The sequence below is a fragment of the Gopherus flavomarginatus genome, chromosome 1 (assembly GCF_025201925.1).
Source record: "Gopherus flavomarginatus isolate rGopFla2 chromosome 1, rGopFla2.mat.asm, whole genome shotgun sequence".
NCBI classification, from domain to species: domain Eukaryota; kingdom Metazoa; phylum Chordata; order Testudines; family Testudinidae; genus Gopherus; species Gopherus flavomarginatus.
Window position 1 is genome coordinate 28,582,591 of NC_066617.1, and position 21,623 is coordinate 28,604,213.

A 21,623-nucleotide genomic window follows, 5' to 3' on the forward strand; every position below is an offset into this window, starting at 1 on the left:
TGGGGAGTAATAAGAGCCTATATAAGAAAAAGATCCAAAAATCAGTACTGTCCCTAAAAAATCGGGACATCTGGTCACCCTAGCTGGGACTAAGAGGGAAGGGGGCAGGTGGATACTCTCTGCATTTGACCCCTTTCATAAGAGTTTAAAAATGAAGGGGGAATTAACTTCCAGCACCTGCCCCCTTGGGGCCAGGAAGCAACAGCAAGAGTTTCCTGCATTCTCAGTATATCTTCTCTAGACGCCAACCACAAGCTTGGGCCAGGAATTTACTTCTAGATGTTTTTCCATGAGACACTTGCACAGCGGGGGGTGGGGGTGGAGTGTTTCATTGCTCTGATTCACATTTCCTGACACCCCCTGCTCTGCACGTGCACTCTGGCTTGTTTGTATTGGTCACATATATTAGTAGTGAGAAACAAAATTGGAAAATGGAGGAGTTTTATGTCTAAATAAGTCACTTTCAAAGCATTTTCAGAAGCAGATACACTTTTTAGCAAAAATACTCTTGGTGCAGTATTCAGTAAAATCAGATAATTTTAAGTTGACTTATGCCCGTTTTAAAACAACATTAACATAAATTCCTAGCTCCTCCTTAATGTGAATACAGTACTTATTTTTGTTTTGGCTTAATTTTTTTTTAAACTTGTTGACAGTTATATTAATTTTTCCTCAGGAATAATATCTATTTCTGAACTATACTGAGCTTGGTGATTTTTATGAAGTGGTATTATTTTGTAAGAGAATAGTTTGATTAATCAAATGGTCTTAAGGTACTGCAGAATTTTAAAAATGGAATATTCTGTAAGTAAATTGTTGAGTGGATTAATGTAAAATAAATGAATGAGATATAACTATGACAAGATCCAGAGGTGTTGGTTGCCTCTTCCACCCCCCCGCCACAACCCTCCTTTGTATACTTTTTAACTGATTGTACTGAATTGGTAGAAAATGTTTGCCTTTCCTTTTATCCTGTGCCAGCTATTTTATATTTGGCTTTTGAACTTGTAAACTTATTAAATGTTACCCTATTACAAACAAGATACATGATTTTTAATTTCTGGTTATTGTGATTTGTAGGGTTCAGCTCCAGAGATTGATCCTTCTGACAGTTCAAACTTTGGATGGGAAACTAAGATCAAGGCATGGATGGATCGTTATGAAGAAGCAAATAATAACCAGTACAGCGAGGGTGTTCAGAGAGAGGCACAAAGAATAGCTCTGAGACTAGGCAATGGAAATGACAAAAAAGAAATTAGCACCAGCAATCTGATCTTCAAACCTCCAGTAGAGGTAAATAAGTGAAGAGGGACCCGTGTAAAAAGGGAAAGAAATGCATAACTCATTAAAAGCAGCAAAGTGGGTATCCGACGAAGTGGGTATTCACTCACGAAAGCTCATGCTCCAAAACTTCTGTTAGTCTATAAGGTGCCACAGGACTCTTTGCTGCTTTTACAGATCCAGACTAACATGGCTACCCCTCTGATTCATAACTCATTAAAGTAGCACTAAAATTAGTATGCTTTTATGAGATACAGTTCCCAGTGTTGTAGTCAGCGTTCTTCTCTTCTCTTAGGTTTATTTTTTAATCTCTAGCTCATTCTACCAATTGGGAACATGTTAGCAGTAATACTTTTAAGAAATTATAACTTTCTTAAATAATGAATCACAGTTGATATTCATACATTTGTGTGCTTCATAACATTCCAATTTTCTTTGTTTTTAAAAACTGCTAGATGAATGTTAGTGTTCATAAAAATTGCCAGATTGACAGCATGGAGATTGAATTACTCTGTTTATCCACAGAATAGTTTCCACACAGACTGTAATAAAGTAAACTTCCCCATTGTGCTCCGCTAACGTTCCTCATCTCTGACCTGGGGGAATACTTGTAGAAGTGAGAATAGATAATTCTCTAGCTCTGCTGGTTATTTTTCTGCCAGGATTGTCAACGGCTCCAAATTAAGTGCTGAGCATTTTTTTTCCAATTCTTTCAGATAACATTCAGAATTTCCCAGTAATACACAGTATATTTTTCTGTAATTATAATTTTTTACAAATACACTGCTAGCAAATGGTGATATTGTCAGCCCCGGAAACATAATTCCTCTGCTTACGGAGAAAAAGTTCCAACACCCATATTTTTACCAAAAAGTGTTTGGCCTAACCCACTTCTGGAAGGAACACCTCTGCTGTTAAGAAGGTAGTTGCATCTCTGGTGCTTGTCTGTTCTTGATCAATGAACTGAAGACTGGTTTATGGCTCCAGTTGGATCTCTATTTATACATGCAAAGGCAGAATGTCCCAGTCACTAATGACTTGTGCCTGATTTTGAACTTGAAGTGAGAGGTAAATATTCTTCTACTTTATATCTGCCTTACCTCATAAGCTACAATTTTAAATAGGCTTATAAAACAAATTTTTTCCACTAAAACTTCCATTTTGCTGTGAGGTGTGTGGGGAGGGCTAGAAAATTCGCAGCTGTAAACTAAGGCAGATTACTTGTATACAGTTCAAGTTCTGTACTATTAGAAAATTCATATAGTAAACTTCATCATAAAAGCATATTTAGAACACAGTAAATCAAAATGGTTTCTTTAACTTTATATTTGGATAAGTGAGTCTCATTAATATTAACATACAATACTCTCAAAATTACAATCCACAGCCTGTTTGTCTTTCAATGAAACTTAAGTTTTCTAAGGGCTTGTCTACATCACAAAGTTGCAGCGCTGGTGAGGGGGTTACAGCGCTGCAACTTAGGAGGTGTACACATCTGCAGGGCACCACCAGCGCTGCAACTCCCTGTTTGCAGCGCTGGCCGTACTCCCGTTTTGTCTCGGGTGTAGAGGATCCAGCGCTGGTGATCCAGCGCTGGTAATCAAGTATAGACACTTACCAGCGCTTTTCTTGACCTCCGTGGAATAAGCAGGTATCCCAGCATACCTGAGGAAGCCTCTGGTAATCAAGCTGGTCTCCTTCCCCGGCTTGCTCTCGCGTTCCCCGAACCCCGAGCAAGCAGGTCTCCTTCCCTGAGGTTTGCTGGGTGGTTACGGGAACGCGAGAGCAAACCGCGGTGAAGCTGGTCTCCTTCCCCGGTTTGCTCTCGCGTTCCCCGAACAAGCAGGTCTCCTTCCCTACGGTTTGCAGGGGGGTTCGGGGAACGCGAGAGCAAACCGCGGCGAAGCTGGTCTCCTTTCCCAGTTTGCTCTCTCGTTCCCCGAACCCCCGAGCAAGCAGGTCTCCTTCCCTGCGGTTTGCTGGGTGGTTCGGGGAACGCGAGAGCAAACTGGGAAAGGAGACCAGCTTCGCCGCAGTTTGCTCTCGCGTTCCCCGAACAAGCAGGTCTCCTTCCCTGCGGTTTGCAGGGTGGTTCGGGGAACGCGAGAGCAAACCGCGGCGAAGCTGGTCTCCTTTCCCGGTTTGCTCTCTCGTTCCCCGAACCCCTGAGCAAGCAGGTCTCCTTCCCTGCGGTTTGCAGGGTGGTTCAGAGAACGCGAGAGCAAACCACGGCGAAGCTGGTCTCCTTTCCCGGTTTGCTCTCTCGTTCCCCGAACCCCCGAGCAAGCAGGTCTCCTTCCCTGCGGTTTGCAGGGTGGTTCGGGGAACGCGAGAGCAAACCACGGCGAAGCTGGTCTCCTTTCCCAGTTTGCTCTCGCGTTCCCCGAACCCCCCTTGAAGCCGCCCAACAGCGCTGCAGTGTGGCCACATCTAACACCACTTGCAGCGCTGGTTGCTGTAAGTGTGGCCACTCTGCAGCGCTGGCCCTATACAGCTGTACTAATACAGCTGTAACAACCAGCGCTGCAAAATTGTAGATGTAGACATACCCAAAGTGCCTAACGTCTCTGAAAATGGGACTTAGGCACTTCTGAAATTTTTTATCCCTAATCATTCAATCAAATTCAAATCATTCAAGTATATTAAAAAAACAAACAAAACCCCAAGTCTGAGCCCCCTAAACACCTCTTCCCCTCTGTTACAAAAAGTTAAAGCTTTCAGACCTTTATATATCATAAGGAAGCCAAAAGGGTTACAAAGCCCACCCTTTTGGGTTACATTTAAGAATTTTAGTGAGACACCGATAGGACTAGTAATCTTTAAGGTTCTCATTGATACCCATATCAAATGTGTTAAAAATATTATGGTATGTGTTGCATTCTAAAAGATTTTAACTGTAGGAATTCTATTAATTGATTCATCAAATGAAATGTTGCTGAATGCATCAGACTGGTGGGAAGCTCTATATTGTATGGAATAGCATTCTACTGGGAACATTATTCTTTTTAATATTATCTGTGTATGTTCTGTCTTAACCTTTAGAAGAAATCAACTTAAGGCCCAGTCCAACAGTTCTTACTCCAACACAACCCATAGAAAACAAAGGGTATTTTCAGTTTTATGTTAGCAAGTCCCAGAACCTAGGATTCATACAAAAAACACTTAGTTAAAAAAGACTCAAGATGGAAAATGTAGTCTGCCGAATCCAGCTAGCATTTACATAAAATATATGTTGACAAAATTTTTGTACCTTTCATAAACACACATGTGAATGGCTAGATCACTGTAGCTGTGTAATCCTGTATCCCCCACAAGACTTTCCCATTACTACATTCATATTTATTTAAGTTTATGAAAAAGATTTGGATGGTGTTACAATATTTATTAATTTTTCAGTTGTTTCACTCGTGTACTTGTGATTTCCTAATGTTTCTTCTTATGAACTGGTTACCCAGTTCTCTCATTAAGCCTCATACCAGGTCAGAGCATAAGGTCAGCGGTATCTTCACAGATGTCGTACAGTTTTTTTCCAAAATAAACTACCAGTGACAATGACATTATTTCTATTATCTAATTTGATTATCACCTAAATTACAAAAGAGAAAACATATAGAAAATACTATATGAGAAACATCAGCTGCCTTACAGGAGTTCTGTGGAAGGAATCTGCAAGCTATTGAGAGGGAAAGGCTAATCTTAAGGAAAACGTACCTTATCAGATTTTATAGTAGAAGCATCTTTGCCTCTCTCTCTCTAGCACCAGCATGGCACACATGACACATTCCTTGGAGGAAGGCCACTGCTTGCAGAGACCTTTGCCTAGATATAGGCCAATCTAGTTTTGATCAGAGATGACATAATTACAAGAAGTGTGAGTTCTTTAGTTTGTTGTGTCTGAGTATATATTAGATTTTTATTAACGGGCATCCTCCCATCTGAAGCTATAGAAATACGTTAAATAATTTACAATTTCCTTTTTCCTGTTCTCAAAAGTTTTTTGTTTTAAAATGCATCCTTTCTGTTTGTGTCTTTATTTGATCAAGGACAGTGATATATCTTGGAAATGTTCTACTGTGTAGATGAACACTTTGGTCTTTGATTCTGTGGAGTTGAGTTGATAGGAACAATGAAAGGCATAGTTACTAGTTAAAACTTAAAAAAGACTAACACGTCAGATGTCCATTATTAAACATAGTATCTGAATTATAAGGGCATTGCTACATTGATTCTCAGTCCTGTTTTAGGGAATTGTAGTTATAACTTCCTTATAATTTAAATCTGTAGATAAGTGCATTGATAGGAGGAAAAGGCTTATAAGATCAATAGCTTTTTTTTTTTTCTTTTTTAAATTCCAAGAAGGAAATGGCTTCAGTTACCAAGTTGCTGCTTGAAGGGTTGCAGCCATATAATCTGTTGTTTAATTACACTAATACAATGAGTTTAATTATGCTTTTTAAATTCATTTTGTCTTTTGTAGAGCTATGTGCAAAAAAACAAGAAAATTCTAAAAGCTGCCAAAGACTTGCCTCCAGATGCGCTTATTATTGAATATAGAGGAAAGTTCATGCTGAGAGAACAATTTGAAGCTAACGGGTATTTCTTTAAAAGGTATATTTATTTTAAGAACTCTTTTTTTTTAATAAATTAACTTTCTTAAATGTGCTATTTTATCAACAAACTTTTTCCTTTTCTGCAGTTATCTTGTTGCTCTTTTTGTGCCAACTACTGGCATATGTTACTTCTAGTACACCAAGAAAATAATACAACTACTTTTGAACTTGTATAACAGCTTCCACCTTGGGTGTCAATTAAATTTATAAACACCTAGTAAGTGTAAGTAAATATTGTTCCCATTTTACAAATTGAGACTCCGAGACTAAATGACTTGCTCAAGATTATATAGAGAGCCAGGTATAGACACTTGACTTTCTGACTTCCAATCTTGAGATTTAGCCATGAGACTATCATTCCTTTCCTGCTCTTCTTATGTACACAACTCGGCCTCCATAACTGAGAAAAGTTTTGTGTTAAAGATGTTTATTGTCTTATAAATCTCAATAGATTTAGATTGAGAGTTCTTCATTGCTGACCTGCAAGAATTGCAATATAAAATCAATACTATGTTATGCAGCATAGTGATACAAAATCAGTAAATGTGAAAAAGAACACTTAATGCTTTTAAAGGGGAAAAACATCCTGTCTACTGTATTAAAAAATTTTAAACTAGGGTTTTCCTTTTTTTTCTTTCTAGGCCATACCCTTTTGTTTTGTTCTATTCCAAATTCCATGGACTAGAAATGTGTGTTGATGCAAGAACCTTTGGAAATGAAGCTCGATTCATTAGACGGTCTTGTACACCCAATGCGGAGGTAAGCTTATAAATGTAGGAAATAATTCCTTAGTTAACCGAGATATTTATTTCTTTTGCTTGGCTTGCAGGATATGATGTACAGCCCATCTGTTCTCATAGTTCTTGGACTGAGGGGCTTTAATATAGAGGTGATATATAGTATAATGGTGGATTAATCTTTCAATATTGTTTCCGGTCAACAAGTTATATATGCTGATTTTTTTAGTCTTCTTTCATTGTAAAGTGCCTAAACACTCAGGCTCAGTACTGTGTGAAGCGCTGAGCACTTTCACCTCTCATTGTCTCTAATGGATGAAAAGGATGGGATACACTTTTGGAAATGAAAATAAAACAAACGTATTTTCACATTTATCATGTTACTCTAGCATGTTACATACTAATAAAATATTTTCACCAGGACATTGACTCTGTGCAAAGAATAAGGGGAAATGTATATAAAGAATTAATAGTAGATCGTGTTTTAGTATCATTAAGGCATTTTGAAAGAATAATTTCTTTATGAACCTGTGCAGGGCAGCATCAAGAAATATATATGCATTTTTGCTTATTATTAAAAACATAATCTTTTCTTCTACTGTTTTATCAGTCTCTGCCAATTGATGGTATTGGTGGAGGTAATATCCTGTAGAAAGTGGTCAAGCATATCTGGGTTTTTAAGAATGAGTGTGCATTTTAATGCATTATAAACTAATGTATAGCTTTTCTCCTGGATTTAGGTGAGACATGTAATTGAAGATGGAACAATTCATCTTTATATTTACTCCATCCAAAACATTCCAAGGGGAACAGAAATTACTATCGCATTTGATTTTGATTATGGAAATTGGTAAGTATCTCTAAATTGTATGAAACATCCTGTATTTTAGGACAATATACACCTCTACCTCGATATAACACTGTCCTTGGGAGCAAAAAAATCTTACCACTCTATAGGTGAAACTGTGTTTTATGAAACTTGCTTTGATCCACCTTAGTGCGCAGTCCTGCTCCCCCGGAGCACTGCTTTACCGCATTATATCTGAATTCGTGTTATATCGGGTCACGTTATATCGAGGTAGAGGTGTACTTCTAAAATGTTAGTAATATATTAATTGGAGCTATCATGTTATCACAGATATTCCTATTTTATTTTATTCTTTTCATACACTTTAATAGCATGGTGCCCTTAAAGTCCTCAATGATAAGAGTGTATGCCATTGCAGGGTTTTTCTTTAAGGGATGTTTTATTATTGTTGCGATTAGTGATAGATCATTTCAATGTAAATTTAACTGAATTTTATATCTCCACAATACTACAGATGTGGATTTACAGTGAAAATTCTTCAAACTTTCATTCATTTTGTGGATTGATACGATTTGATATTTAATGTAAACTAATGTAGAGTTATTCAGTAATCTGCTATTTTTTTTAATCCACTCTTCTTACAATTTTACATACCATAGTTAATAGCTGATATAATTTAGAAGGAATAAAATCAGACCTAAGATAAATCTCTGTAGAAATGAGAATAAATTATGTTCATGCTATAACCCATCATTAAAGAAGGATGTTCAGCTCTATTAAGTTCTTCCTTAAAATAATACCTTAAATTCTATAAGCTATCGATTCACATGTTCTCCTGGGTACAGCTTATTTCTTCTTTTGTGAATTGTGTAATATTCTGGTAGATAGATGCTATTGTTTTGAAATGGCAAAGTAATTAGGTAAGTGCTGCTCCCAGATATGCATGAACAATTTCCATTGACTACGGAGTGCAAAATTTTGTCTTTCGGCGATATAGCTAATGCCTTCCTCAGTCATTACTCTTAAAATGAGGTTTCCCTGAAAATTGACTGTTCTTACTTTTTTTTTTTTTAAACAAGAAGTGATTGGATTCAGTGCTTCCAGTGATCTAGTGAGTTCATATGAAATGTGCTCAATTTACCAGAAAACTTATTCAATATATTCTACCTGCGACCTCTACAGACACTGCATCATCTCTGAAAGACATGAGGAGTACTTTCCTTTTGTCATGTCATTACTATAAATAAATATTCTGCAGACAAAACTAAACTCTGTTAAATAGATTTCCCCATTAGCCATTAATCTAGTTCCACAAGTGTAATTTAGGGCTTAATTTGGAGGTAGGAATGTATTACAAATTTAGTTGACAGCAGAGTTTGACCCATAACATCTCATCACTTGGTGATTGCGCAAACCAGAAAGAAAACAGCTTGCGTTCCATATCCCAGGTTGAGTATAGAAGGCTGGTAATTAGAGGGGGGAATTTTTTTTTTACTGGGAAGTAAATATAAGCTGAAAATCCATGAAAGCTGATTAACGAAGCACTTAGTACCATTCAAGACTCAGGGCAAACTCTCTGCTGGAGCAAATGGGCAAAACTCTATTGACAAGAGATTGAATTGTACTCGGAGAGCTTTTTGGCACCAATCTGGATATTCTGGTTATTTATAAATGCTACTAGAGAAAGTTTTATATTACTGAAACTTGTATAACTTGCAAGATCTCTTTTAGACATCATAGATCCATAGTCATAAGGTCAGAAGGGACCATTATGGTCATCTAGTCTGATCCCCTGCACAATGCAGGCCACAAAATCTCACCCACCCACTCTTGGAACAAACCCCTAACCTACGTCTGAGTTACTGAAGTCCTCAAATCATGGTTTAAAGACCTCAAGGTGCAGAGAATCCTCCAGCAGGTGACCCCTTCCCCCGTGCTGCAGAGGAAGGCGAAACACCTCTGCCAATCTTCTCTGGAGGAAAATTCCTTCCCGACCCTAAATATGGCAATCAGTTAAACTCTGAGGATGTGGGCAAGACTCACCAGCAAGCACCCAGGAAGAATTCTCTGTAGTAACTCAGATCCCACCCCATCTAACATCCCATCATAGACCATTGGGCATATTTACTTGCTAATAATCAAAGATGAATTAATTGCCAAAATTAGGCTATCCCATCATACCATCCCCTCCATAAACTTATCAAGCTTAGTCTTGAAGCCAGATACGTCTTTTGCCCCCACTGCTCCCCTTGGAAGGCTGTTCCAGAACTTCACTCCTCTAATGATTAGAAACCTTCATCTAATTCCAAGTCTAAACTTCCTAGTGTCCAGTTTATATCCGTTTGTTCTTGTGTCCACATCGGTACTAAGCTTAAATAATTCCTCTTCCTCCCTGATATTTATCCCTCGGATATATTTATAAAGAGCAATCGTATCTCCCCTCAGCCTTCTTTTGGTTAGGCTAAACAAGTCAAGCTCTTTGAGTCTCCTTTCATAAGACAAGTTTTCCATTCCTCGGTTCATCCTAGTAGCCCTTCTCTGTACCTGTTCCAGTTTGAATTCATGGGAGACCAGAACTGCACACAATATTCCAGGTGAAGTCTCACCAGTGCCTTGTGTAACAATACTAACACCTCCTTATCTTTACTGGAAATACCTCGCATGATGCATCCTAAAACCGCATTAGCTTTTTTAACAGCCATATCACATGGGCAGCTCGTAGTCATCCTGTTATCAACCAATACTCGAGGTCTTCCTCCTCCTCCTCTTCTGTTACTTCCAACTGATGTCCCCAATTAATAACCAAAATTCTTGTTGTTAATCCCTAGATGCATGACCTTGCACTTTTCACTATTAAATTTCATCCTATTACTATTACTCCAGTTTACAAGGTCATCCAGATCTTTCTGTATGATATCCCCGTCCTTCTCTGTGTTAGCAATACCTCCCAGCTTTGTGTCATCCGCAAACTTTATTAGCACATTCACTCTTTTTGTGCCAAGGTCAGTAATAAAAAGTTTAAATTAGATTGGTCCCAAAACTGATCCCTGAGGAACTCCACTAGTAACCTCCTTCCAGCCTGACAGTTCACCTTTCAGTATGACCCATTGTAGTCTCCCCTTTAACCAGTTCCTTATCCACCTTTCAATTTTCTTATTGTTCCTCGTCTTTTCCAATTTAACTAATAGTTCCCTATGTGGAACCGTATCAAATGCCTTACTGAAATCGAGGTAAATTAGATCCACTGCATAAAAGTAACTCAGTTAGCTTATAAATATCTGTTGGGTTGTGTTTCCAAATGTCCTATCCAGACAAGCATAAGATTTTTACAAATTATTTTGTACAAAAACCAGATTGCTCTAATTTTTTCTGTTCATTTTTGCACCAGAGTATGTCTCTGTTTTTGCTTTTTTATTTTATTTGGCTTTTTTTATTATAATAGATTTTTATTTGTTTTAATGGCGTTCCAAACTGTAAACTGGGAAACAGGTTTAAGAACCTGTGGCTGAGAGTAATAAAATGTAACATTGCACAGCTTGTTAAAAGTTTAAATTAACCCTTTTCAAATATGCTACAATACTGGATCTTTATCATGGCAGATGTTCATTTCACTGTAAATTAATGAGTGGTTTAACTTTCAAAAAGCATTCAGTTCAATATTTTTACACCGTATTTTTTTGTACTGATTGTTTTAGTAAATACAAAGTGGATTGCGCTTGCCTCAAAGAAAATCCTGAATGTCCGGTTCTTAAACATGGTTCCGAACCTACAGAAAACATAAATACTGGATATGAGACCAGAAGGAAAAAGGGAAAGAAAGAGAAGGACATTTCAAGAGAAAAGGAAACACAAAATCAGAACATCACACTCGATTGTGAAGGAGCAGCCACCAAAATGAAGATTCCTGATAATAAGCAGAGGAGACTTTCTCCCCTCAGGCTATCCATTTCCAATAATCAGGTATTAAAACAAAACCACTAGATGGTCAGATTTACAAACCAGAAGATTCCCTGCTGTAGAGTAATTCTTAATCTTACAAGTTATTGGAAAGAGTTGTTCTTTGTGAATGTTAGTGTTGGATTAGCTACTTGAAGTATTTATACTATTCCTAGTTTTTTGAAATGACGTTGTTTTTTTTAAAGATATTTTGGTTTTCTTTAACCAGCTGTTTCTCACTGAAATGTCTCAACATAAACCAGAAATTCTGCTTCCTAAAATTCTTTGCAGATCTGTGGTGTAAAAACTGCATGCCATGCTCCAAGATCCCAAAACCATCCTGAAGCAGTGTTAGTCACACGTATGTTGTCCCCACAGTTCTGGTGTTTTTAAGCCACAATTATAAATAGGCTTGCTTCCATAACAACTTCTTCTATCAAGATTTCAGGCCAAAAAAGATGTTCAGGTCTCATACTAATAGCCTCCATGTACCTGTTGTATGTTTTTGTGTAGATTGAACACTGGCATAAAGATGGTAAGTTGAGAGGGTAATGATAAACATGTATTTATTGAGTATGGTTGGGAATGAGTGTTCTAGTTAGGTACCAGGGGTCTTGGTTATAGGTTTGGTCTTCTTAATTTATTGGCATAGAAGAGCAGGTAGATGAGAAAGTAATGAATTTCACAGATCCTAATTTGGGAGGAGCCGCAAACAGCAATTAGTAAAGAGAAATTATTCAAATAAATCAAGAGATACCGTAACGATGGATTGATTTTTTGTTGTTGTTGTTTGTTTGTGGGAGGAGAGAATTGTGTCTGAGTGTAAATACTTGATGGGATTATGAGGGTAGTTTGAAGGATGAACGAGTGGTGTAAGGTGTGGGGTTACTTGGTGGGAGCCATTTTCAAAATTCTCTCCATCCTCCTAGAGCGTTATAAAGGGAAACATCATGGAGGAAAGGTTAAGAGATGGAGATCAGGGAATTGGTGATGAATATGCAATTGATTATGAAATTTTTTGCATAAAGTTTACATTAGGTTTGTGGTCTCTTTCATGGGACATAGTAGACTGACCTACCCAAACAGCTAACTTGCTTTAGAATGTTTCTGGGTTCATAAGGGCTGGCAAGTGATTTCTACAGGAGTAGAGCTACAAAGGCAGTATATTCAGACTACAGTTTTACAGGTAAGTTACTTTTCTTTTTCCAGCCAGGCTGCCACTAGCAATAACTGGTATTTGGAACCCATTCCTGGGCACACAGAATCCTATGTAATTTTTATAAGAATTGTCACAGCCGAGCTAAAAGTTTTTCAACCTAGAAGAGGCTCAGTAAAATAACATCTGATCTTTAAAAAAGCAGTTCAGTCATTCAAAATAACACCTATGTATGTACTTTGTCTAATTGTTTTAGTGCCATGCTCATGAATTGTACTGTTAATTTCCGCTTTATAGCAGTTTTATTAAGGAACTAATGTAATAATTTCAACTTTATTATTAAGGTAACCACATCTAAGAACACAGTGGTAGATCACTGGTAACAGATCAATTATTATTGACTCTGCTGTAACTTTTAAAATTTTTGAATGTTATCCTTCTATTGTAAGAGACCTGAAAAACCCAGAAGCATTCCCATACCAAGCATTTTTCAGTGTTTATTAATCAGATACCTTTTGTGTTCCCTATGGTAAGTCACTTATGTTAGATTATAGTGGAGACTTATACAGCATCAGTAGAAAGGGTTGTGTTAACAGTTACATAGGTTTGAGTTGACTGCAAATTTATATAATATGATAACCTATCTTGTTTGACATGACAATATACATTTGATTTTATGAAGAAATTAGGTTTAAGATTTTCAAAATGCATGTCTAAAGTTAGGGTCAAAATTCCTTATTTAGCTGCATAAATAAGTGGCCTGATGTTCATAAGTGTTGTGTGCCCTGTAGTGCCCATTAGTTTGGAAGCTTAATTCTTATTATTTGGCTGAAAAAACTCGCGTGAGATTACAATTAAAGAAAATGACGTGGATGTTTCTGTTTGGATCGGAGAAGGTACTTGAGTCAGGCTATATTTCTAGAGTCATAAGAGTCCAAGCGGATGATATGTAGTTTTTACATGTTGCATTGGTTAATTGGCTGGTAGCTTCTGAAGTAGTGATTTGAGGATACTTTGCTCTGTGTAGCCTTTAGATTTCCCTAGTTTGAAAGAGTAGTAGAAGAGCTTCTGTAAAGCAGTCATTTCCATCTTTCAGGAGCCAGATTTTATTGATGATATAGAAGAAAAAACTCCTATTAGCAATGAAGTAGAAATGGAATCAGAGGAGCAGATTGCAGAAAGGAAAAGGAAGATGGTAAGTTGGGAAGCAAGTAGCTACTTAAAGCTGTCACTAGGACTTAGTGATGGCTGCTCTTCCCATTGCTAATTTGCTGCCTTTTTATGGGCTTTTAGAATCTGAGAATATATGAAGCCAGCACCTCATATACACTTTAACTTCAAATCCAAGGCTTGCTTGTTGAGTGAGAGCATTTCCATTTGGCTTGATCATCACCTCCTGACAAACGTGCAAATCTGCTTTTGTTTTTAAATGTGTATAATTTTCTATTGCTTCTGCACAGGTGCCATCACTCGTAGAAAATGCGTAGCTGTGACTTTAAGATTTCCTTTTTATTATTGTGCACTACAGTGGTTGGTTATTTGTAAGATACAATCAGGGGCCAAGATTTTCATAACTGACTAGTGATTTTGGGTGCCAAACTTCAGATACCTTTAAAGAGGCCTAATTTTCAGAGGCTGGTTGCTCAACAATTTCTGAAAGGTAGGCCTTTTTTAGACATGCTGTCTATTGGACACTCAAATTTAGATGCCTAAAGTCACTACTCACTTTTGAAAATCTCAGCCAGGACATACTTAATCTATTTAAATAATAGTATGAAAAGTTCCTTATTTATCCTTGCTGTATATAAATCTTATTTTAAAGGCAAAAGTAACCTTCAAAACTTTGGCTGCTGTCTTTTACAGACAAGCTTGAGTGACCATTATATAAGTTTTTTTTATTTTTTTTTTATTTTTTGCCTGCACAAAAGCATTGATGTGTGTCTAAAATGAATTTGCTAGATAGAGGCTTAACCATTTGATTTTTGTATTGAAAATGTGGTGTGTGTGTGTGTGTGTATACACGCACGCACAATTCTTGTGCCTGCAAAAAATTTGGTGATGGGGGGGGTAGGGGAAATGTTCACTCAAACATATGGTTAGATGGCTACCACATTTGTTCATAAATACAGATAGTATGCATAAAGGCTTATTTATTGTTCAGGCACAATCTTAGTCATAAGACAATGTGCTACTAAAAATATGTACCTACCGTTTAAGTGGTTGGGGACTTTATGAAAACTTGACCTTTTAAGAAATGGAATTACATTGGTTGAATCTGAATACTATTTCAAATGCTAATGACACAAGATTTGTTTACAGAACTAGGTCTTCTTCGCTTTAAGATTAATAATCAAACATTTAATTTGAGATACTAGAATTGCCATAACTTAAGCCTTCCAATTACACATTATAGTGAAGTGTACCTGTAGTGATATTTATTAGTTGTACAGCAGGAGAGGTCTAGGGTTTGTGTTTTACAGATAAATGTAACGGGCAGGTCCCTGCTCCAAGGAACTGACAGCCTAACTCAAATTTAATACTGCAGACCGCAACAATAAACAATGGGTTGGAAATGGGATATTGCCAACCTCAACATTTGGAAACAATGTAGACATTTTGGTGCAAATTTGTTACAGAAAAATAAAAGCAAAAGCAAAATAAAGCGAGGATTGATACTAAAACTAGTACTGATAATAAAATAGAAAGGCACATATTCAAAATTCTTGTTTCTTTGAGTCTTAATATACAGTTAAAATGTTAATGCATTACTAAAGTTGAAAACATCAATTAAAGTAGTTCCTATTGCAGTATTGACCCAGTTGCATTGCATATATGGTATATCTAATACCTTTGGGTTGCTGTAAGAGTCTTAGCGTGTGTGTATAGAAACTAATACATAGACATATAGTTTATTGTGGAATTTAGGTACACAATCACATATTTAGTCTTTATTTCATGTTTTAATGTTTGTGTCATAAAACCACTCCTCCTTGAGAGGAGGTAGGGACTGGCAGGCACATTGGAGAGGTAATAGGGGCAGGAATTGGCAGGTTTATCACTCAGGATATTTGTATGAATTTGCAATTATAATTTCACACCACTGAGAGTACAAAACCCTAAAGGCGGGATTCCACACATCACATTTCCCCTCAGCCAAAGTTGAATAGCCGATGGTGGCATGGTGTTAGAAGTGCAACAGTTCTCCATAAACAGGGCATATTTTTGGAGTTTAATGTGCCCACCCTACACATCTCTATGTAGTATGTAATTTGAAAGCTTATTTTATGTGCATTTAGATGAGGTATGATGTAGATCTGTCAAGTGGTGCTGTAAATCTGTAGGAGAAGTGAAACAGTGCTACTACAAATGAGTGTGTTGTTCTTTGAGTGATTGCAAGGAGATGTGCATGCTGCATGCACGATTGCCAGAAGGTTTTTCCCTGGCGGTACCCATCGGGTTGGCTGTGGAGCCCCCTGGAGTGGCGCTTTCATGACCGTGTATTTAGATCCCTGCCGACCTACCGCCTCTTCAGTTCTTCTGACCACCAGTGACAGTCGTTGCAGCAGCTCCTCTCTTGCATTAGCAAGCAATTACCTAGTGGACTCTCCTTTTTTTCCTGTAAATAGTTTATAACTTTATCACTAACTAAAGCTTTCAGTTAAGTTATAGTTGGGGGTTCTCCCTCCTCCCTTCCCCACTTTGTTCCCTATCCCGGGGACCGACACATGCCTCGGTCTCAGGGCTGCATCCTGCATTGGGATACCCAGCTTTGGGTCTGTCTAGGCTGATGCTATCGACTCTGGCTTCTCTGGGAAGTCTGTTGAGACTGGCCACAGTGAACCCCCTGGTGCGGGAAGATTTAGAGGAGGACTTGGATGCTCCCTCCATGCCGGACACATTCGAGGTGACCAAGGAGTTGATTGCCATGACGGTGCAGTTCCCCACCCCACCGGCTCACGCTCCGGCACTGCAGCATCATCAGCACCAACTCCTATCCAGCATAGAGGCAAGCCTGCTGTGATGTGACGCCGATCGCCTTTGCCATGGCACCAGTCCCTGGCACTGTCTCGATCTGCACCACCCTCTTCAGATTTGGACTTCTTCTTGGAGTCGGAGGCAATGTCCTGTGCTTCCAGATGGAGACAGCACCGTTCCTGGAGTAGGGATGCACAAGCCCAGACTGATGACATCAGAACTGGCACAGGCACTGAAACAGCTGCAGCACTGGATGCTACTGCCATTTCCTGTACCTCTCAAGTGGCGCAAGGAGATCCCCTGCGAGCCAGAGGGGCATGAGGACCATGTGCCTCTAAGGATGTCATCCTCCCCAAATGAGGCAGTAGTGGGGACCTCCACCACTCTGCCTGCTATGGACACCAAGACTCATCAAATTCTGCTCAGGAGGGTGGCCCAGGACCTGAACTTGCAGGCAGAGGAGGTTTCGGAGGATATGAATCCCATGGTGGATATTCTGGTCCCCGACAGGCCTCGGTTGGCTCTGCCCCTCATGAGAACCACACAGAATACCACCAACGCAATGTGGTACGTGCTCGCCTCTATTCCACTGACAGCCAAGGGTGTAGAGGACAAATACTTTGTGCCTTCCAAGGGGTACAAGCACCTCTTCACCCACCCTCAACCCGGGATCCTGGTGATAGAGGTGGTGAACCATAAAGAGTGCCAGGGGCAACCGGGGCCTACCCCCAAATCCAAGGATGCTAAGAAGCTGGACCTCTTCGGTCGGAAAGTCTACTCCACTGGGGGGCTCCCGCTTCACATAGCGAATCAACAAGCAGGCCTCGGACCACTATGCTTTTAATTCCTGGAGTTCTCTGGCCAAATTCCAGGAATTGCTCTGACTCCCACTCAAGAGTTTTTGGAGTGGTTCTGGAGGAAGGAAAGGTGGTTGCCAGGACCTCTCTTCAGGCTGCTCTGGACTCAGCTGACTCGGCCACCTGCACTATGGGCATGGCCATAACTGAGATGCAGCTCTTGGCTACAGGTCTCAGGGCTTCCGCATGAATCCAGAACAGAATTCAGGATCTTCCCTTTGACTGCTCTAGCCTCTTTGCAGAACAGACAGATTCAAGGCTGCATAGCCTTAAGGACTCGTGGATGACCCTCAAGTCTTTGGGTCTGCACACACCAGCTCCACAAAGAAAGGCATATAAGTCCCAGGCCGCCCAATGATTCTACCCTGCCCCTTCCAGACAGGACTACAGTAAGAAGTGGGGCAGAAGTAATAGGAGGTGCTCATCTCAGTCCTCCTCTTGACAAGGGCAGGGCTCGGCTAAGCAGCCCTCGGGCTCAGAGCCAAACTTGAAAGTGAGCCTGAGGACAGAGCAGCAGTCCTCAGTCTCGGTCTCATCCTCAACGTGGCGAACTTGACTCTGGCTCCCACTCAAGGAATAGAAATCATTGGGGTTCTCCTGGATTCCACCCACGCCAGGGCGTTCCTGCCAGAATCTCATTTTCTAGCCATGAGCGCCATCATACAAGGTCTCCACCGTTTCCCCACCACAATAGCCAGAAACTGCCTAAAATTACTCTAACATACGGCAGCGTAGACTTATGTGGTGCAGCATGCAAGGCTGCGCCTCTATCCCCTCCAGGCGTGGCTGGCCCAAATGTACAGACCAAACCGGGACCATCTGGACAGTCTGGTCATTCTTTATCCTTGGGCTCTTGAGTCCCTCCAGTGGTGATTCAATCCACAGACAGTCATGCGGGGGTACCTTTTTCCAAACCTCATCTGTTGCTAGTCATGGATGTATTAGTGCTGGGTGGGGAGCACACCTGGGCCCCTCAGAACTCAAGGCCTATGGTCCCAAGCAGAATTATCACTGCACATCAACATCAGGGAGCTTGCCAGACATTTCATGCTCCATTTTCAGAGCAAATTTATATCGGTGTTGACAGACAACAGCACAGAGATGTTATATAAACAAACAGGGTGGTACTTGCTTCTCTCCCCTATGCCAGGAAGCTGCAGGTTGTGGGACTTTCACATCACCCACTCGATACAGTTGGAGATGTCGTATCTGCCAGGAGCACAAATGAACAAGTCGATTGTCTCAGCAGGTCTTTCCAATGCCATGGATGGTCTCTCCAACTGGACATTGTCAGCAATATCTTCCTGAGGTGGGGAACTCCCCAGGTAGCCCTGTTTGCAACACGAGGCAACAGGAAGTGCCAGCAGTTCTGCTCCTTCCTGAATCACAGCCCTGGTTTGATCATGGATGCCTTTCTCCTCTTGTTGACAAGACCCCTGCTGTATGCATTCCTGCTGTTCCCTCTCATCTTCAGGGTCCAGCAGGACAAGGTTTTGCTGATTCTCATAGTGCCGGCATGGCCCCGGCAACATTCGTTCTCTACGCTGATGAACTTCTTGGTGGACATGCCGATGACTTTGTCCATGATTCCAGACCTCATCACGCAGGACCACTACCTTCAGCATCCCAACCCTGAGTCTCTACCTCACTGATTGGAAAATCCATGGCTAAATCTATTATAGCTCCAGTGCTCTAGTTTAGTTGAGGAGGTTCTCTTGGCAGTAGAAAGTCCTCCACTCGTGCCACTTATTTAGCCAAGTGGGAAAGGTTCTCTGTTTGGTCCGCACAGAAGGGCACCCCTCCATTGCAGTCCTCAGTCCCCTTTATAGTGGGCTATTAACTCTACTTAAAGTGGCAAGAGCAGGCAATCTTGTCAATCAAGGTGCACCTGGTAGCTATTTTCACTTTTCCACCCAGGCCCAGTGGGGCGGTTGGTATTTGCTAACCCCATGGTTGGGCACTTCCTTAAAGGGCTAAACAGACTATATCCCCAGATGCAGCAATCGGCCCTCTCATGGGACATTAATCTGGTCCTCTCAAGGCTCATAGTGCCCTGCTTTACGTCTCTTGGAAAGTGGTGTTTTTCGTGGCTATAACATTAGCCAGAAGAGTGTCTGAGCTCAAAGCTTTAACGTCTGAGCCCCCTTATACAGTGTTTTGTAAGGACAAGGTATAATTGCGGCCTTTCCCAGCTTTTCTCCCTAAGGTGGTTTCACAATTTAACGCAAATCAGGACTTCTTTTTACCAGTGTTCTTCCTGAAGCCACATGCTAATGACAGGGGACACAGGCTCCGTTCCTTAGATGTTAGGCGCTGGCTTTTTACATTGAGCTGACAAAGCCGTTTAAGAAGTCGATGCCACTCTTCATTGGCATTGCTTAGAGAATGAAAGGACTGCCAGTCTCATCCCAACAAATGTCTTCTTGGATCACGGCCTTTATCAGGATGTGCTATGACCTGGCAAAGATACCAGCCCCAGTGTTGACTCTACAGTCCACGTGAGTGCAAGCTTTGTCTGCTGCGTTCCTGGCACCAGGCCCCTTTCAGGACATCTGCAGGGCAGCGACATGGTCATAAGTTAATACCTTTACTTCACACTACGCCATCACACTGCAGGCTAGAGATGATGCCATGTTTGGTAGAGCAGTGCTTCAGTCTGCAACTTGGTGAACTCTGACTCCTCCTTTGGGGGAACTTCTTGAGAATCACCTACTTGGAATTGAAATGAGCAATCACTCGAAGAAAAAACAGTTACCTACCTTTTGTAACTCTTGTTCTTTGAGATGTGTTGCTCATGTCCATTCCAAGACCCACCCGTCTCCCCTCTGTTGGCGTTCCCGGCAAGAAGGAACTGAAGAGGCAGCAGGTCGGCAGGGACCTATATACGTGGCCATGAAGGTGCCACTCCAGGAGGCTCCATAGCTGACCTGATGGTTACCGCTAGGGAAAAATCTTCCGAAGGTGTGTGCTCTGCGTACACAATCGACTTGGAATGTACATGAGCAGCCCATCTCAAAGAACAACAGTTATGAAAGCCAGGTAACTTTTGTTGTTGTTGTTGCACAGTTCCAGAAATACTCTAACATGACTATGACTACAGTTTTACTGTTTAAGATAATTTCAGCACCTTAATATAGCGTTTATTGGTCAAAGCTACCAAACAACAATGTGTGAAAATTAGGGCTGTCAAGCAATAAAAAAAATTAACAGTGGGATTAATCATGCTGTTAAACTATGATACAATACCATTCATTCAAAAATGTTTTCTGCATTTTCAAATATACTGATTTCAATTACAATACAGAATACAAAGTGTATGGTGCTCACTTTATATTTATTATAAATATTTGCACTGTAAAAAATAAAAGAAATAGTATTTTTCAGTTCACCTAGTACAAGTACTGTAGTGCAATCTCTTTATCTCTTTATCATGAAAGTTGAATTTACAAATGTAGAATTATGTACCCAAAAAAGGCATTAAAAAACAAAACAAAAAATGTAAAACTTTAGAGCCTACAAGTCCACTCAGTTCTACTTCAGCCAATCACTCAGACAAACAAGTTTGGTTACAATTTGCAGGAGATAATGTTGCCCGCTTCTTGTTTACAATGTCATCTGAAAGTGAGAACAGGCGTTTGCATGGCATTGTTGTAAACAGCTTTGCACGATATTTACAGACGGATGCGCTAAAGATTCATATGTCCCTTCATGTGTCAACTGCCATTACCGAGGACATGCGTGCATGCTGATGATGGGTTCTGCTCGATAACGATCCAAAGCAGAGCGGACTGATGCATGTTTATTTTCATCATCTGAGTTGGATGCCACCAGCAGATGGTTGATTTTCTTTTTTAGTGGTTCAGGTTCTGTAGTTTCTGCATCAGAGTGTTGCTCTTTTAAGACTTCTGAATGCATGCTCCACACCTTATCCCTCTCAGATTTTGGATGGCACTTCAGATTCTTAAACCTTGAGTCAGGTGTTATAGCTATTTTTAGAAATATCACATTGGTACCTTTTTGCGTTTTGTCAAATCTGCTGTGAAAATGTTCTTAAACATGTGCTGGGTCATCATCAGAGACTGCTATAACATGAAATATATGGCAGAATGTAGCTAAAACAGAACAGGAGACCTACAGTTCTCCCCCAAGGAGTTCAGTCACACATTTAATTAACACTTTTTTACAGGCATCATCAGCATGGAAGCATGTCCTCTGGAATGGTGGCCGAAGCATGAAGGGCATATGAGTCTTTAGTATATCTGG

General features: G+C 40.1%; 1 protein-coding gene across 3 annotated transcripts in view; it reads left to right on the forward strand.

Moving 5' to 3' along the window:
* KMT2E (lysine methyltransferase 2E (inactive)) overlaps positions 1 to 21,623 on the forward strand; it is a 122,007-nt gene that overhangs the window by 62,617 nt on the left and 37,767 nt on the right. For 2 of the 3 annotated variants that reach the window (XM_050925270.1, XM_050925289.1), the window contains 6 exons: positions 1,081 to 1,293; positions 5,759 to 5,889; positions 6,533 to 6,650; positions 7,369 to 7,478; positions 11,132 to 11,396; positions 13,625 to 13,723. In XM_050925270.1, the coding sequence (XP_050781227.1) occupies positions 1,081 to 1,293; positions 5,759 to 5,889; positions 6,533 to 6,650; positions 7,369 to 7,478; positions 11,132 to 11,396; positions 13,625 to 13,723 (936 nt within the window). The remainder of the gene's footprint in view (positions 1 to 1,080; positions 1,294 to 5,758; positions 5,890 to 6,532; positions 6,651 to 7,368; positions 7,479 to 11,131; positions 11,397 to 13,624; positions 13,724 to 21,623) is intronic. The other variant, XM_050925279.1, reaches the window with a different exon arrangement.